The sequence below is a fragment of the Strix aluco genome, chromosome 6, assembly GCF_031877795.1.
Source record: "Strix aluco isolate bStrAlu1 chromosome 6, bStrAlu1.hap1, whole genome shotgun sequence".
NCBI lineage: Eukaryota > Metazoa > Chordata > Aves > Strigiformes > Strigidae > Strix > Strix aluco.
The window spans coordinates 8,004,917-8,023,209 of NC_133936.1; the positions used below are offsets into that span (position 1 = coordinate 8,004,917).

Genomic DNA, 18,293 nt, shown 5'->3' on the forward strand with positions numbered 1-18,293 from the left:
CAGCCTTCTCCAGAGCGCACAACTTGCCCAAACAGATTTTAATTATTTCCTATTCCTTGTTTGGTTATTATCATTATCTGCATGCAGGCTCTGGGTAGATTTTTTTTTTTTTTGTAGAGAGAAATTATGGAAAACCAGCAGAAATTATCTAGGGTGATTTATTATTTCTTTTAAAGTAAACAAGCCTCACAACTTGTGCACATATTTGCTAGTATGATCTCACAAAATACGGAATTTATTCACTGCAAGTTTTTAAAAGTTATCAACTTACTTAGTTTCTTTGGATTTAAAAAGAGCATATAAAAGAGGATAAATTGTAAACAGTTGGGCAGTTTTTTCTTCTACTTTGTCACCTCTTCAGCCCTTAGCCATCTTCAAAAATTTTTAAAAAAAAGAAAAACCACCCTCAAAAAGGTGTAATTATGTACCAAAGCACAACAATCTCCATTAAAATAATCAACTTCCAAAAAAAGACTAACCCAGCCAGACCCTCTACTCTGACCCCTGCTGCAGGGAAGTGAGTGAACTATGCAGAGTTGAATCTTACACCCAACAAACCAAACTGCCAGGCAGCCTTTACAATTTTGCTGTTCAGACTCTGTTCACCATATGGCAGGTGCACCATAACACAAAGTAACGCTGCCGCAGGAAGCTTGTGCCACTAGCACTTTTTAAAGGGTTTCAGAACTGAAAGAGCATTGGCCCCTAGCTGTCTTAATTACAGCAAGATTCCCACTTTAGGCAGAGATTAATGACTTTGCAGGTGGCAGAGCAACCCTAAGTAATTTTTTATAGATATTGGAACGGTTCCTGCTGGCAGGCAACATGTGCCACCAGCTGCCATTCAGTAACGGCTGTCAGCCATGGCATCACTTGGCAAACGTTACCTTAGACCTACCCACAAATGCAACGCTACAAACACAAAGCCAAGCGTCCAAACTAAAGCCTGACCCTCACCTGGTTTAATTTACACCCTTATCACCTAAGGCTAGTCCTTCAGAAGCTGGAGGTGCAGCCTATCTAGTGGGTCTCGACACAGTGTAGGGGCTTCCACGGCTACGGGCTCCCTCAGCAGCAACCTGGGTGTACCAGTGCGGTTTTAACTCCAGTTAATGTAGCTGGCCTGCTTCTCCGGGAAACCGGGAAAGTTAATTGCAGGTAAAACTATGCTGAAGCCGCCCACGGCAGACACCTACATGCTTATGGGACGCATTTCTCCACAAAAGGTTTAAGGCCTCCACAGCATTTACAAGCTTACTGGCAAAACCAAACCAACCAACCTGCAAAGCGGGCAAACCCCTCACAGAGTCCTGCCGCCGCCAGAATCTACCATCTCCGAGCCTTCCCCTTCCCGAGACAGGAACCCGCCTCCCACAACCGCTCCGCCCTCAGCTCCGACACGCCCCTCGCCTTTGGCGCCAAAACGTCCGTGAGGGGAGAGGGAGCCGGGGCGGGGCTCGGCGAGACGGCGGCCGCCGATTGGTCGGTGGGGCGGGGCTCGGCGGGAAGGCGGCCTCCGATTGGTCGGTGCGGCGGCTCACGTGGGGTGCGCTGTGGCGCGAACCGCTGTGGGGCCGAGTTGGGGGCTGGTGCGGCCGGGATGGACCTGGCGGTGGCGGCGGGGAACGCGGGCGCGGCGCAGCAGCACCACCAGCTCCGCGATGAGGTGGCCGAGAAGTGCCAGAAGTTGTTCCAGGACTTCTTAGAGGAGTGAGTGAGAGGGGCCGGGCCGGGCGGCGGGCGGGCAGGGCCGGCGGGAGGCGACGGGCCGCAAGCTCCTCACGGAGTGGGCCGCCATTTGGCGAGGGTGAGATCGTGTCAGGGCCTGTCGCCCCAATCCCTCGTGTTTCAGTCAGAAAAGCTCTGCCATCGTTTGGGCCCACCGCTGAGGCCCTGCTCAGCTGTGAGGTGTCTACCTCGCGAGGGGCGCAGGAATGCTCCCCTGGTTGGCAAAATCTATCCCAAGCAGCTTTCAATGGGACTTTGTTAGGTGCATCTGTCCCCTTTTAACAAAGTTTTGTGACAGCCAGGTTGAAAATCTCTTTTGCGGCCTGTTTGTGACACCGTAATGCGTCTGACTTCCTACGTTTTGTCTCCCGAGGGACTCTTAAGCAGCAAACAAGGGAAGTGTTAACATCACCTTGAGGAACACAAAACAAAACCCGTTTTGCTGGTGTAGAGTCATTGTTAAGCCATAAATACAATTATGTGTGGCAAACCAGCTATATGAAATGCAGATCCAGTGCGTCTGTGCTGGGGTGTTCAGAGAACGGATGTAGTAAGGGGAGTGGAAGGAGAAATATTGTTGGAAAAGATGTTTGCAAGGGACTGTGGGGTGCTGTTGTTCTCTTGCACACTTCTTAATGTGTGCGATCCTTTTCTTCTCTTTCCTGAATTCAGAACTATTCAGTTGCAGCCTGATATGTAACTGTGAAACGTTTTCCTGAATCAGGTTCCAGAACAGTGATGGGGAGGCCAAATACTTGCGTGATGCAGAAGAACTGATTCGGCCAGAGCGGAACACATTGATTGTAAGCTTTGCAGATTTGGAGCAGTTCAATCAGCAGCTCTCTACCACTATTCAGGAAGAATTTTACAGGTAAAGTGTACAGATTATCTGAGAGCCGAGCAGTGCTGTGGTCTCAGGCCCATAACATCTTATACGTTATGTAAAAAAAAAGGTTTATCTGCTTTCTGTATCCTGAAAACATATTTAAGAATTTTTTTTGTTACTGGATCAAAACTTACTTCTTAATGGATTCCTCTCTAGAAACCATTAGTTCACTAGGAAATTGCATTAAAGAAGTAGATGGTCAGTACAGAAATACAGAATAAACTCTAGAACTACTTGCTCTGAAAATATTTTATTGAACCAGTGTCTTATTTTGAGGATCTACTTCTTAATAGAAGGATAAAAGTGTCATAAAATGACACTTTAGAAAGTCTTTTCAGATAGTAAAGCAAATGACATTATTATGTCGTGATCTCATATTTAGCATATTTAGACTAGCTATTGTGTGTTCTTACACAATGTGGCAGTAAAAGCCATAACCTCGTAATGTATGACACCTGCCTTTGATGTAGTCTAAAGCAAAGAATGCATTTTGATAGCTTCTATAAAATTTGAATTTATTTTCTGTATTTCAGGGTTTACCCTTACCTCTGCCGAGCAGTAAAGACTTTTGCCAGAGATCATGGAAATGTTCCTTCAAACAAGGACTTCTATGTTGCATTCCAAGATCTACCTACCAGACACAAGTAAGATTAATTGCAGAAGCTTGTGCATTTTTACTACTGGAAAAAAGTGTCAAAGCATACTGAAAATGTTTTTGTTATATAGCGTGAAATGTACAGTTGACCAATGCAATTGTGAAGAAGCTTCCTGATCTTGTGCAGGATATTTTTTGAAACAGTTTTTCATTTCTGAATTGTATCAGATACTTATATTCATCATATTGCACAAACAAATGTAACTTCTCTAATTTAAAAAAATTATTTAGAGTCTGTTGCTTTTGAAGTACTAGTGAAGTAACTTTTGCATTGGTTTGACCTTTAGTATTAATCTAAAAGTTTATGTAAAATCAAAAAATGAGACTACATTCTAGTAACTTTGTTTCTTTTTTCCATTGCAACTGTTCTCTAGTCACAGGCTGAATGAAACTATGTTGCCTTTTAGTATTTGGGTAGTCCCCTGGCCCTAAAAATCATGGAATCATAGAATACGAGGTTGGAAGGGACCTCAAGGATCATCTGGTCCAACCTTCCTTGGCAAAAGCATGGCCTAGACAAGGTGGCCCAGCACCCTGTCCAGCTGAATCTTAGAAGTGTCCAATGTTGGGGAATCCACCACTTCCCTGGGGAGATTATTCCAGCGGCTGATCTCACTGTGAAATATTTCCCTCTTGTGTCCAATTGGAATCTCCCCAGAAGTAACCTGTACCCATTACCCCTCGTCTTTTCCATGTGACTCCCTGTACAAAGGGAGTCTCCATCTCTTTGTATCCACCCTTTAAATACTGGAACACGGTGATAAGGTCTCCCTAAGCCTTCTCCTCTCAAGGCTGAACAAACCCAGTTCTCTCAGCCTTTCCTCCCATGGCTGCCCAGTCCCTTGATCATCTTTGTGGCCCTTCTCTGGGCCCTCTCCAGCCCATCCACATCTTTTTTGTATAGCGGGGACCAAAACTAAACACAGGATTCCAGGTGTGGCCTGACAAGGGCTGAGTAGAGTGGGACAGTGACTTTTTTATCTCTGCTGGGCATGCCGTTGTTGATGCAGCCCAGCACCCTGTTGGCTTTCTTTGCTGCAGCAGCACATTTTTCACTCATATTGAGCTTGTTGTCCACCAGGACCCCCAGGTCCCTTTCACAGAGCTGCTCCCCAGCCGGGTAGATCCCAGCCTGTGCTGCGTTCCTGGATTATGTTTTCCCAGGTGCAAGACCTTACACTTGTCCTTGTTGAACTTCATAAGGTTCTTGTTATCCCCGTCTTCCAGCCTATCCTGGTCTTCCTGCAGGGTGCCTCTCCCTTCCGCAGTGTCCACCTCCCCACTCAGTTTGGTATCATCAGCAAACTTCATCAGGGTACACGTGATCCCATCATCCAGGTCACTTATGAAGAGATTAAACAGCATTGGACTGTCAACTTAAGAATTTAATCCTTATGAATTTCTGTTTTAAACAGAATTCGAGAACTGACATCAGCAAAAATTGGCTCACTGATGCGTATCAGTGGACAGGTGGTACGTACCCACCCGGTCCATCCTGAGCTTGTAAGTGGAACCTTCTTGTGCCTTGACTGCCAGACAGTGATTAAAGATGTGGAACAGCAATTTAAATACACACAGCCAAACATCTGCAGAAACCCAGTCTGTGCCAATAGAAGGAGATTCCTGCTGGACACAAACAAATCAAGATTTGTTGATTTTCAAAAGGTACAGTGGCGAGGTTGGGGGACGATGACAAACAAGTTGATGTTCCTGTGGTAGTTAAGGTGTTTTTGTACTGCTACCCATTGAAGGCAGTTAATTTTTGTTCTGACAACATCAAGAAAAGCCCTCAAGAAAAGGCACTGGAATTTCTGCAAATAGTTTCTTTCTGACTATGGAGGCTTATGTGTAAGCATGGGAAATTATGAGTAGTATCAAAGCAGTTTGATGCAGTTGCATGACATTTATTGTCTAAGTAAGGCACCGAAAACCCATATATTTGAGCCATTGTTAGTCTCATGTTACAGGTATATCATGTGTAGTTGTTTTAAACGAGTATGGAAAGAGGTGTGTTTTAGTATCTGCAGTGCTTTGTTCTTCCAGGTTGATTTACTCTGCCAGATCCTCAGCACTACATACCCTGCCATAATATTTTGTGTCAGTCATATTACCTGGACTCTTCAAGTTGCTTTCCCCAGCCCTCAGAATTGTCATTGTGGCCCCTGTGTATCTATCCTCTTAAGTTTCTCCAAGACTCCTTACATACTGATTACTGAAGGGATTTTTGGTTGTTTGTCTTATTGTAAGAGGAATTTCATGACTGACATGGATGGCAGCAATCAAGTGGTACTTAAAATATTTACTAGCAACTTCACTTTTAAGCAGTTTCAAATTGGTGACATCCACTAAGTGCTTGATATTCTCTCCCTCCCCAGGTTCGCATTCAGGAGACGCAGGCCGAGCTGCCGCGTGGCAGCATTCCTCGCAGCGTGGAAGTGATCTTGCGTGCAGAAGCAGTGGAGTCTGCTCAGGCAGGTGACAAATGTGACTTCACAGGGTCACTGATTGTCGTGCCTGATGTGTCCCAGCTCTCAACACCAGGTTTGTTGCTACCACTCATGACCTCAATGACATGTCCCTCCTGTTTGTTTTGGGAACTACTGTTCTGACTCCTGCTCTCATGGCAGGGGTGCGCGCAGAAACCGGCTCCCGAGTGAGCGGGACAGAGGGCTATGAAACCGAAGGCATCCGAGGACTTCGTGCTCTTGGAGTCAGAGAGCTGTCATATAAACTGGTTTTTCTAGCTTGTTACGTTGCACCAACAAATCCACGGGTGAGTCTGGAAAGAAAATAGATTTAAAGCTATTGATGATTTCTGCTCTGTATGTTTTTACCTCAAATTAGGAAGCGAGAATGTGTAAAACTTTAAATATGTATGTGTACCACCTTCCTGTGTATTTGACTGTCTTTATATTCTGATTGGATTTATATAACAAGTTCTTTTGTCTTATTGTTCATAGCAATTTTCTCAGATTTGATTATTTGCTAATGTTATCAGTGTTATTCTAAAGAGCTAACTGGTCCATTTATTTCTGTTCAGCTTTCATCCATTTCTGCAGCATTTCCTTTTCCTCTAGGAAATCCTACTGCTTCATTTTCTCACAGGGAAAACAGTGATCCTTCTCGTTCTCTCTGGTTTATCATGTAACATCTTGGGATGTTACTGCAACATAATGAGTAATTCTGACTATGGCTAGGTTTTAGCATGGTATGATATTTTAATCTGTAATTCTGCTAGCAGCTTCACTGTCACAGATGATAAAAATAGCATCTGTTATTTTCTGGGTGTGGAAGTTTCCTGCCTCATCCCAGAGTAATGGGACACCTTGTAAATTCCAGTTAATGAAGAATGCTTACAAAGGCAAATTTTAGCCAAAGGTAGCCATACTGGTTTACTCTCTTTCTGATCTCTGGACAAGCATCTCTCCTGGGTTTTTCTCACTAATTGAAGTTACACTCCATTGATTTTTGCCCCCTAGAAAACTGTTGGTTTTTAGAGGTATAAGGTGATGAACTTCCTTAACCTAAGGTCAGCTTTTCTGAGTATATTCCTCCGATTCAGTTTATAGAGCAAGTTTTTGTAACCTCCTGTCTGCAGCACTCACATTCAGTAGTGATCATGTTATTAATTTATTTTTTTTCCCTTTGTTTAGTTTGGTGGAAAAGAGCTGCGAGATGAAGAACAGACTGCAGAAAGCATTAAAAACCAAATGTCTGTGAAGGAGTGGGAAAAGGTTTTTGAAATGAGCCAAGATAAGAACCTTTACCATAATCTGTGCACCAGCCTCTTCCCCACTATCCATGGTAAGAGTCCAGTTGTTGCCTCAAAGAGGGAAGATTTCACTTGTGAAAATATTAATTCTTTTTGCTGTCCGTGTAGTGCCATTTTGGGAAAGCTTGAAAGTCCTATGGCAACTACCACAAACTATCCCCTCCAGCACTCATTTTACTAGAAAAGGAGAATTTATTTCCTGAGTACTTGCTCTGTTTAATCATTAAGGCCTGCAAGACTATTCAAAATAGTTGGGTTTGCTATTTGGTGATCTACTACTAAACCCTACAGTTGGATGTAAGCTTTATTGTATATGGGCTTCCTTCAAAAGATTTGAGGATTCCAAACATTTGTATGCTGTTGTGCACATGTGTGTGTGCAATTGGTTTTGGCTCAGAACTAGTTTGAGGATTTATGTTGGTTATGTCTGAAAAGTTTGATCAGCTGGATTTTGTCCATATTCTGAGCCACTGTAGCACGAAGGAATTCAGCTGCTTTCTGAGTCATTCTTCCCTGAAACTCTATCGAGCACATAAATGCAGTTTTAGTGGATGTTTAGCAAATAGGTAAATTCTGCATGGATGTGCCCAAATGCTCTAAAATTCTAGTGGGCTGGAGTTTTTTCTAAATAGGAAAAATGCGGTGTTTTCTTTGGATTTTCAGTTGAGTGGTTTTTTCTGTGGCAGGTAATGATGAAGTGAAACGTGGGGTCCTGCTGATGCTTTTTGGAGGAGTTCCTAAGACTACTTCAGAAGGCACTTCATTGCGTGGGGACATCAACGTTTGTGTTGTTGGTGATCCAAGTACAGCCAAGAGTCAGTTTCTAAAGTAAGCATCTCATTAAAACTCAGTATTTAAATATTGTCCGGTGTGACTAAAGCTATAAATGTGTACTGTGCCTTTTCTATGTTAAACTGAGGAAAGGGAAGTAAAATATTTGAGAATATTTTCCAGGAATTATTTGGATGTGGTTGAATTATTTGAACAGGGCTGAAGCAAACTCAACAAGCCCCTGTGGTAATAACAAATAATGAATTAAGACTTTTTTTTGTTGTTCAGATAGTTACAAAACTATGAATTTCCAAATATATTCAAAAGACATTGAATATTAAAAATAGAAAAATTATTGCATATCTTAAAATGTCAAAGATAGATGAAATAATTATTTTCTTTTCTATTTTTAGCTTAGTCTAAATTGGTAGGTCCCAACACTTCAGACAAATAGACAGCTATTAACCCTGAAAAATAATTATGAAGTAATTAGGTTTTATGCTACATCTTATGCTATAATTATTTTTTATTTAAAATTCTATTTAATATGGTTTTATTTTATTATGGTGCTTGTTTACCTCTGCATCATTCTCCATGAAGCTGAGGTCCTTGCAGCATATGCTGCAACTCAGAAACGTAGAAGCAGCACAGAAGCTGCTTTAGGCTGCCTGTGGTCTGTCTTGCCATTTCCTGCTATGAAGCCATTTGTTCCCTTGGGCTGACATTTACCTGACCTGTAAGGAGCTGTGTTAGCTTGTGAAGTCAGCAGAAAACTTGTGGGAGGAGGTCTGGATTGTTTTTTCTGTTACGGGTGAGTAACAGACCTGTGATAGACTGCAGTTAGATAAAGATTACTTTCCAAGGCTTGCTCAAAGATCATTAGATGTGGGAGGGCCTACCTAAATATTAATTTCTTCCTGAAGGACGGAACAAGTCCTGGCCTGAGAGGTTGAAAGCAGCACTGCATTACAGTTAGCTTGTTTCTGCAGGTTTTAATCTGGCCTTTTAATTTTCTGAAACAAGATTCCTCACTGTAATTTCTCTCCATAGGCATGTGGATGAGTTCAGTCCTCGTGCTGTATACACCAGTGGAAAAGCCTCCAGTGCCGCTGGTCTAACAGCAGCTGTTGTAAAAGACGAAGAGTCTCATGAATTTGTCATTGAAGCTGGAGCACTTATGCTGGCGGATAATGTGAGTCCAGGAACTAGAGAGGTTCCTGCCTCCCTGGAATGGTTTTGATTAATGACCAAGAGCCCCAAATTGCCTTAATGATGCTTTTTTCCCAGAAGTGATTGAGTTTGGGTAACTTATTTTTTATTCTTCTGCTGCAGGGGGTTTGTTGCATTGATGAATTTGACAAAATGGACATGCGGGATCAAGTGGCCATTCATGAAGCAATGGAGCAGCAGACTATATCCATTACTAAAGCAGGAGTAAAGGTAGCTTGCGCTGTTCCTCTGGCTATGGAATCTGTACGATTGTCTAACTGTTTATTACATGTACTGATCTAGCATCATCTGTCAGATTTTTGTGTCAGCTCTGCAGCTGCCTCACTGGCAGGACAGAGATCACTTCCCTGCAAAGTTTTTGGGCTACATACCCAAGAAAGATCAGAAATGTTACTGAAAGGAAAAAAGAGAATAGTAGTGGACAGGCAATAGAAAAGGGGAAAATCCTAACCTCAGAGTAACCCCAAAAGAGGATGTAGACTTGTGTGTGTTTGTAGAAGTAAAGTAAGTATTTGCACTGTTAAAACCTGGGTGTTGTGAAAAGCAATCTTAAGGACTTGTTTCAGTATTGTTGGCAAGAGTGGGACAATGTTAAAATATTGATTCATCAGACTGTGTCTTGGGGCAGAGACTGGCTAGAAAGGACTGGTCAGAAGTGTTTGGGCTCTTTCGAGAAGTGATTGTTGTAATGCCTCCATTGAAACTCCATCTAAAAGATATTATGCTGACCCATTCAAATTACAATGACTTCGTTTAGCAAGTGGTCACAGGTTTTGGCTTTTTTTTCGTTTTCAGGCTACCCTGAATGCCAGGACCTCCATTTTGGCTGCAGCAAACCCAGTTGGTGGGCGCTATGACAGATCCAAGTCACTGAAACAGAATATAAACCTGTCAGCTCCCATCATGTCTCGGTTTGATCTCTTCTTCATCCTTGTGGATGAATGTAATGAGGTAATTTTAAGGAATTGTAGAATAATTTATGTCAGAAAAGACTTCTGGAGGTCTCTAGCCTAACCACACGCTCAAAGCAGATCATTGAGAACAGGTTGCCAAGACCTTGATCTGGAGAGTTTTGACTCTCTCCAAGGATGGAGATTCTGCAGCTTCTCTAGGCCCCCTACTGCAATGTTTGACAACTCTCGTGTGTTTAAAAAATAATAATAACTTCTATATCTAATCAGAATTTCTCATGGTTCAGTTTGTGTCGGTTGCCTCTTGTCAATCTGTACCTCTAAGAACAATCTGGCTCCATCACATCTATACTTGCCAATGAGGCAGTTGCTTTCTTTCCAAGCTGAACAGGCCCAGCTCTTTCAGCCTCTCCTCATACATCATGTGCTTCTGCCCTCACCATTTTGGTGGCCCTCTGAAATCTTAGGTGAAGCTGATCTCATGAGAGCGTCTTGCTTCTGCTTTTCTTTTGTCTGCAAAGTTAGAAGCTGGCAGTACAAATTTGAACATGCTCTGCTGAATACAAGGATACTGCCTTTTCATCTTGTAGTGATTTGACCTGCAAACTTAACACCATTAGTCATTTTTACAAATGGCTGGTCACTAAGGCTGAGACTGCTACCACCTGTCTATGTGGCATTTGCCTTGGGAACGCATGAGATACAGAGATTAATGTTGGTTCGGCGCTATTCTCTCCACTGTTTTGCTCACAGTGATTGTCTAATTGAGAAGGGACTGATGAAAGAGACAGAGTAGGCTGAAAAAGGAAAAAGCAGTTCCCACGCTACAAAGTGCTTCTTTCTGCCTCTTCTATGGCTAACTTGTAACCCAGGAGAGTTCCAAGAGGTTATAAATCCTAAAACTGCCTTTTATTCCTTCTGTGCTATGTTTCCGTGTATTAAAAACCTCCAGGGCATTCTCCTGGACCTTCTGGCAGAGAGTCTGGCTTCTGGAAGGACTAGCTCTGCCATGAGGAGTGCAAGCGAGGGAGGGAAATGGGAAGGAAGAATATAGCTGTTGTTTTGACATTTGGCTGATGTTGTGAAAGTGGTCTGACAGCAATAATATCCCAGGTGACCGATTACGCCATTGCCAGACGCATAGTGGATCTTCATTCCAGAGTAGAAGAATCTGTTGATCGTGTCTATTCATTAGACGATATCAGAAGGTATCTGCTGTTTGCAAGACAGTTTAAACCAAAGGTAATTCTACGTTCTTGTATAAGTTGGTCTGTATGAGGAGGTCCAAAGGAATTGTCATTTGGTATTATGCTTTTTTCCAGAAAATGCAAAGACACTAGGTGTAGTGTTCTCTCAAGAAAGGAGTCATAAACTCAGCTATTATCTAGAAACACAGCATATTTTGGAGCCATGTACTCTTTTTGTTGAACTCCAGGAACCCACCCAGCCCAGCTGAGACTGTGTTATAATAAATAGCCTTAACTGCTTTGGTGGCAGCTCTTAACCTCTGTCTAGAACGACTGAGGGGTCATTTCATAGCTTTCTCACACCTCAAGGGCATGGGTTATTCAACATGGCTGCTGCAGAGATTTTTGTATTTTATTGACTTATTGCTTAAGCATTTTTTTTGGTCTTTATTTTAAAAGGGTATTGTTTCTCAATATTTCTTTGCTTTCTTTGTGGTAAAATACAGAACATGGGAAGCTGCTCTAACTACAATTTTTTGTGGTATATCCAAATAGCAACTTGGCTGGGCTATGTGTTAGATTTTTCAGAAGTTATTCTAATGGAGTTCTCAAATGGAAGGAGAGGACACCCTCCCTTACAGAGTTTTGAAAATTTATTTCATTTCCACATGGTGGGGAGTTTGTTTTCCAGCTGAATCTGTGTGTGTGCAGATAGACTCAAGTTAAAAAGCGTGTACCCAAAGCTGTAGTCAGTGTTAGTAAGTGGAGCGTATGCTTGTGTGTGTGTTTGCATGCAGAATGAAAGGTGAATAAACGTAGAACAATCTAGTAGAGACACACGTGAATTATGCCTGGAAGCAAGTCAGTGGAACAGAAAAATAGAAATGATCAAAAATTGCTGTAAAAGAATTATGTGTCAATGTACTTACACTTACTGTAATACCACCATTACTGTAATTATTACAGTGTAATTATAACATGTGGTTGTCATTATATATAGTATGTGTGATAGTATAGAATATTTCAGCGAAAAGCAGTAATTAGTAGAGAAAAGTCTTGAAACTGCCAGTCTCATTCAAGAAGCATAAACTTTAGTGTTTTTATCATGGCTAATTGTCATACTGTCTTATGTCACAAAGATATCTAAGGAGTCTGAGGACTTTATAGTGGAGCAGTATAAACGACTACGGCAGCGTGATGGCTCTGGAGTGGCCAGGTCATCCTGGAGAATCACAGTGCGACAGTTGGAAAGCATGATTCGGCTGTCTGAAGCTATGGCCCGTATGCACTGCTGTGATGAGGTATCAGGGTTTTGATGAAAGTTTGTATAAATGTTTGTATAAATGTTGTAGGAGTTCTGGCTTTGCTGTTTGTCTATGGTATTGTACATATTTATATCCTGTGGGTGAGCAGCAGAGCTTGGATCATGTTTTCACTTGGGATATGGTCATACTCAGTCTGAATTTGTACACCAGAAATACTGGGTTTAAGGTATGTCTTGTAAAACTGAGATCAGCTGGTCCAAGCAGAGATCATGCATGTTTTTGCATTACAGTGTTATCAGCACTCTCAGCCTGTCAGATCATGACAAATAAGAAGGACAATCATCTGTCAATATCAGCCAGGGCTGTTGGCAGTGTCTTTCCTAATCTTGCATAGTTTGTAATCTCTCACAGCTCTCTTCCATCTGCAATCTAAAAAGCCAAAGTTCATCAAAGTATCTGAACCTCCCAAAGTGTACCTGTGTTTGTGATCCGAACTCCTCCTCATGTCAACCAGTGTTGAAGTGTACATTGTGTTATGACTATTATCCATCTAGTCCCTGCTTTAAAACTCAGCAGGCATTTTGAAATGTTGATTAGGGGTTATGTGACACATGCAGTGATAGAAATTTGCTCACTGGTAGTGTAAGAAGGACACCCATTGTGTTCTTTTTAGTTAAATTCATCCTATAAAGAAACATAGCTTTTAGTGTATGGTTCAGCTAGAGATGATTTTTCCAGTTTTTGCTTTTCAATTCTGGAGGAGAGTCTCATTAATTACTTTTTTTTTTTTCATATTGTTTCTGTTCAGACCCATTTCTGCCATGTTTCTTGCTCCACTGATCTTTCTTCAAAATGTTCTTGGCCTAAGTAAAAATTTTATCACCTCCACATGATTGCTAAAGCCTGAAAGATTTATCAGGCTGCTTATTCCCTCCAAAACCTTGTGTGAACTCAGAGTACTTGTAGTGGGGTGTAATTTGACTTGGAGAGTCTTTACTGCTTAGAACTACTCAGGTGAGATGGGTAGAAAGACCCTTTGGCAGAGTCAGGGGTGAATTTTTGGAGTTATTGGGGAAAATAACACTAGAAGAGCCACAGTGCCTATTTAATACATCTTTTTTCAAATCTTCCCCAGGTTCACCCGAAACATGTGAAGGAAGCTTTCAGGCTTCTAAATAAGTCCATCATTAGAGTTGAGACTCCAGACATCAATTTAGACCAAGATGATGAACAGCAAATGGAGGATCAAGACGACCAAGATGGAGTCAATGGTAAATTACTTGTAGAGAATTTTTTCAATAGGGAAGGTCCTTCAGCCTTTACAGCTTACCTTGTTTGAGTATATACCTCTCTTCAGTTTCTCACCTATTTCTCATCTCACAAGATCTAGGAATCTTGACTCTTATTCAGCCTCCTTTTGGGTCAGCCACTCACCTGACTAGTCAATGCAACACTCTTCAGTGGCTCAGAGTATTAAGCAGTTAAAAGATGTTACAGATTTAAACCTGGGTGTGTGTCCAAACAGGTGAGGCAGAAGCTCCAGCTGGGGTCAACGGCCCTGTGAATGGGATCAATGGCCATTCTGAGGATGTGAACAAGGATGCCGCACCCAAAGCTTCTCTTAGACTGGGTTTCTCTGAGTATCGACGAATTTCTAATCTCCTGGTGCTGCACCTCAGGAAAGCAGAGGAAGGTAAGGTTTTATTGATTAAAAAGATGGCAGACCCTGAATTCAGGGAGCAACTGTTACTACATCTCATGCTGTTGTACTTTGGATTTTCATTCCTGCTGAGACACCAAACTTGTTAGGTCAGGTGTGACCCTGTACCCAAGTGGCTATACTACATCTGATGATGCAAATACGACTTCTTTGGACTTTCTAGCTCTGGTATCTTAGTCATCTATCAAAACCCAGAAAGTTCAGGAGCATGTCAACAGAGCAGATCCAGAGAAGGACTTGTAGCATATGCTGGTTTAACCCAGCTAGAAAAGTCAGCAGCACTGAAAACTGTAGCAAGAGCTTTAATGTTTGCCAGCAAACAGAGCCTAAAGTATATTATTTAATCAGTATGTGCCAAATGGCTGCATCATTTCTTGGGGAGATAAAGTATTTCATCTGCAATGAGACTACTCCTGTAATGAAATGCAGCAGTAGTCTCATAGCATATACCAGCGCTACTAAGTTTTTGCAAGAGTATGGAGACTATAATATCTGTTCAAAATGCTGAGTATATGTAGAAGGATGACAGCTTCAGCTTTGTGTGACAGTGATTTTCTTTTGCTCTTACTTAGAGGAAAGTTGTATGAGTCCTTATGGCTGCTTTTTCTCAACACTGAAGGCTGATGTGGTTGCTGGGCTGCTTATTTAATTTGTAAGCCACTTGGATGCATAGAACTGAAAGCTTCAATTCTCAATATAAATACCTCCTATTAAACCATGATACAACAGTCTCCTGTACAAAACATGATTATATAAGAAACAGAAGGTCAGATGTTTCTTAAACATATTAAAAAGCATGTTTCTCTCTTCAGCATTGTAAATGTTAACATATAAATCCTCTTCTTGTGCTTTGAATGGTATCTTACTGCTGCTGTGTTTGTGCAAATTATTTTCTTTGCAGAAGAGGATGATTCATCATTAAAGAAGAGTGAACTTATTAATTGGTATCTAAAGGAAATTGAATCTGAAATAGAATCTGAAGAAGAACTAATAAATAAAAAGAAGATCATAGAGAGAGTCATTCACCGACTTACACATTATGTATGTATAGAGATGGGTGGATAGTGAAAAAAGATGTTAACTTACATTGTGCAATGTGTGGTGGAATATATTCCTAACTTGGGAAATGTGTTTTGTGATTCTGTGTTATTGACTGATGGAGTATAAAGGCCTTCTTTGTTTAATATTTGTTAAAAATAATTATAGAAAAAACACTGAAATAAATTAGAGGTGTGTATGAGTAAAAGTTCAAGGCACCATATTATGTCCCTATAGAAGTGTAAGTGGTATTGTCTGTATTTCTATGGTATTAGTTATGCATTAGGATACAGAAATACAAGCAACACTTTATTCAATGGATAGCTTTGAGTCACGGGGGCACTAGGGCAGTTTGGAGGAAGAAGTATGAAAATGTAAAATACTTCTCATTTTTAAAGATACAAAACTGCTAGAGGGAGGTATTCCCAGAAAGCATACTACATATAAGAGCTTTCCACTGAAGGTAATTCTTAAGATTAGGAATGTGTCAAAGAGGGAATTCACAATTAAAAGGGTTAAATAATTCATCAATAAGAGGTGCTACCAGTATAAAAAGGACATCACCTACAACCAGTACAAGCAATCCTTTCTGTTGTTGTTTGAAAACAAATATTTGTCTGTTGCAGGACCACATTCTGATAGAACTGTCACAGTCAGGACTGAGAGGATCCAGAGAAGAGGAGACTTTTGATGAAGATCCATACCTGGTTGTCAACCCAAACTATCTGTTGGAAGACTAAGGGCTGAGAACTAGATCGTAGAGCTGACGAGTTACATGTTGGCAAATGCATTCTTTTCTGCATTCTTGCAATGGTTGGTGTATAGCTGACATCTTAACTTCCTATGAATGCTTTACTGTGGAAAAAGCGCCAATGTGCGGTTAGTAATATATGATTGCTCATTTACACTGAGCATACCCAGAAAGTTTTTAAAGAAATGACACACATACTAGTTTCGTTATTAATTCTGGGTTTCACTGACATCATTCAGATGCAGAGGCAGAATCATTCAATAATTCTTTTCAGCATCAAACTATGTAGATGCTTCTGTTTTAAACAAGAGGAATTTTGCATTGTTCTTCTATTGTCTTTAGTAGACTTATGCTATAGGTTTTTACTGGTTTTCTTATTAACATAAATAAAATATTATTAAATGTCTGAAGGTGTCTGGGGGTGGATTTCTTGTTACTTGTATGCAGGATTGCTGTTTTTTCTGCCTGTGCTTTGAGGCTGAAAAAGTAGTGATCTAAATGTTTTAATGTCTTAAGAAAGATTAAATTTCCTGAATAACAGATGCTATTTTTTAAGAAGTTTTTTTAACTTCTAGCAACGGATAATGAGAAACTCTGATTGCTTCTCTTTCTTTTTAGATGAACTAAAGATGTGTATGCTCCTGTTACATATGTAAAATAGAAAATTGAAAATAGCCAAGCCCAAAGCAAGGCTTTAAGTCAGGAGGTCAGAAACCCCCATCTTGATGAATGTCTTGACTTGTAAGTGAATTGAAACCTGCCATCATTTGTGAGGGATTTTTAAGACTATATTTGTAAACTTGTTTGTAGATTTTTCTATACAAAAATTTTACTTAAATTTCTGTTGTTCACTGTTATTTGCTGTATGCTACGGGATTATTAAATAATCTATTAAGAATTAAAAATACCTGAATATTTGTCATGCCAACCTGATAGCAGCACCTAAGAAACATTTGTAATAGCATTAAAGATACCAAAGCAGTATATTTTAAGTATAAATAATGTGAAATAACAGTTTCTGAAGCACATACAAACCAGCTCTGTTTCTGCAAGACAGTTGTCTTTTTCCTGTTAGTCTCCCCTAACTTAGGAAAGATATGCCTCTATCTAACAAAGCATATCATTAAAGATAACAGTTACATTTATGGAATGGAAGGACTCATAAATATATGTCACCAACACCACTACCCTATCATTGGGCACTAACTAGATGCAGTAACTTTTCTCTATTAATGCCTTTCATAAACTGCATCTGGCAAATGATACATTTCATTAAAACTTGCCACCCCCTTACAACAACAGTTTCATTTTATTCTATGCTGTTCAAAATTCACTTCCAAAATAAGAACGTGAAGATGTTTGCTTCCCCTCTCCCCCAGTCTTTGATATTAAATATTTTTCACATGGAGAAAGTAAGTAGTTTTTCTGCTTCTCCTTCCCCAGTTCTATATGCTTCGTAATGTAGGAGGTGGTTCTTTTTCCCAGTTGACACTGCTCTGCTGAAAAATAAGCAGCAGGTGGTGCTGTAAAGTTCCCATTCAAACTTATTATTCAAACGGAGGGCGGGGGGATAAAAGCCAATAGAGTACTTAGTTGTTCAGAACTGCAAGCATAATGTTTCAGCAAGCTTTTCAAGGCTTCCTAAAAAAAAAAATACTCACCTGGGAATCAAATAGGGTCAAAGTACACAAATTACAATCCCTGTATAAGCTATAAAATTGGCTATTTGAGTAACAGCAAATGTTGAGAGATGTTTTCTATTGTAACTTAAATATTGCTTGACAGAGCAGGAAGTTGCCCAGATGATTCCAGGTATGCTTTAGACAAAAATTGCTTATTAAAGGAAATAAACTGGGAGATGGAACTGACTTTTCAATATAGTTGAGTTTTGTGTTTAGTTGATTTAAACGTTCTGTATTTAGGCAGCACAGACAGCAGTTTCAAGTAAATGTTCTCAGCTTTTCAGTTTTGCTCTATTTGAACGTAGAAAAGTCGAGCTATCTCTTCCCTGCAGCAGTTCAGGTAGGTGATCTGTATGTCCACCCTGCTGAGAGAGCATGTGCTCTCAAGGCTGGAGTACTTTGGAAAGCAATAAAATGATGTTGTTCAAATTCCTCGATGTTATCAGGCATGAGGACACGCATTGTTGCTGCTGCCTGAATTCACGTAACAACCACTTTTCCAAGGGGGTAGGATGCCAAATCTCAGATTTCCTTTATGCACACAAGAATTACCGTACAAACGTGCCTCTTGCTGGCCTGCCCACCCTGAGTCATGGTGGCATCCAGTCCCAGCAATGCAGGCAACTGCTCTTGTTATTTTCTGCATCCAGAGTTGTGCTGGGATTCCTCTTAAGCCAAAAAAAGGCCAAGAGGAGAT

General features: G+C 40.8%; 1 protein-coding gene across 1 annotated transcript; it reads left to right on the forward strand.

Moving 5' to 3' along the window:
- Positions 1-1,595: 1,595 nt before the first annotated feature.
- MCM6 (minichromosome maintenance complex component 6) lies at positions 1,596-16,324 on the forward strand. The gene is made up of 17 exons (XM_074828565.1): positions 1,596-1,710; positions 2,453-2,599; positions 3,148-3,258; positions 4,685-4,934; positions 5,645-5,810; positions 5,897-6,042; positions 6,923-7,073; positions 7,728-7,869; positions 8,863-9,004; positions 9,145-9,252; positions 9,838-9,993; positions 11,067-11,195; positions 12,280-12,441; positions 13,541-13,676; positions 13,931-14,098; positions 15,027-15,166; positions 15,790-16,324. Exons 1-17 carry the CDS (start codon positions 1,601-1,603, stop codon positions 15,901-15,903), a joined length of 2,478 nt encoding a protein of 825 aa, XP_074684666.1. The 5' UTR covers positions 1,596-1,600; the 3' UTR covers positions 15,904-16,324.
- Positions 16,325-18,293: the final 1,969 nt, after the last annotated feature.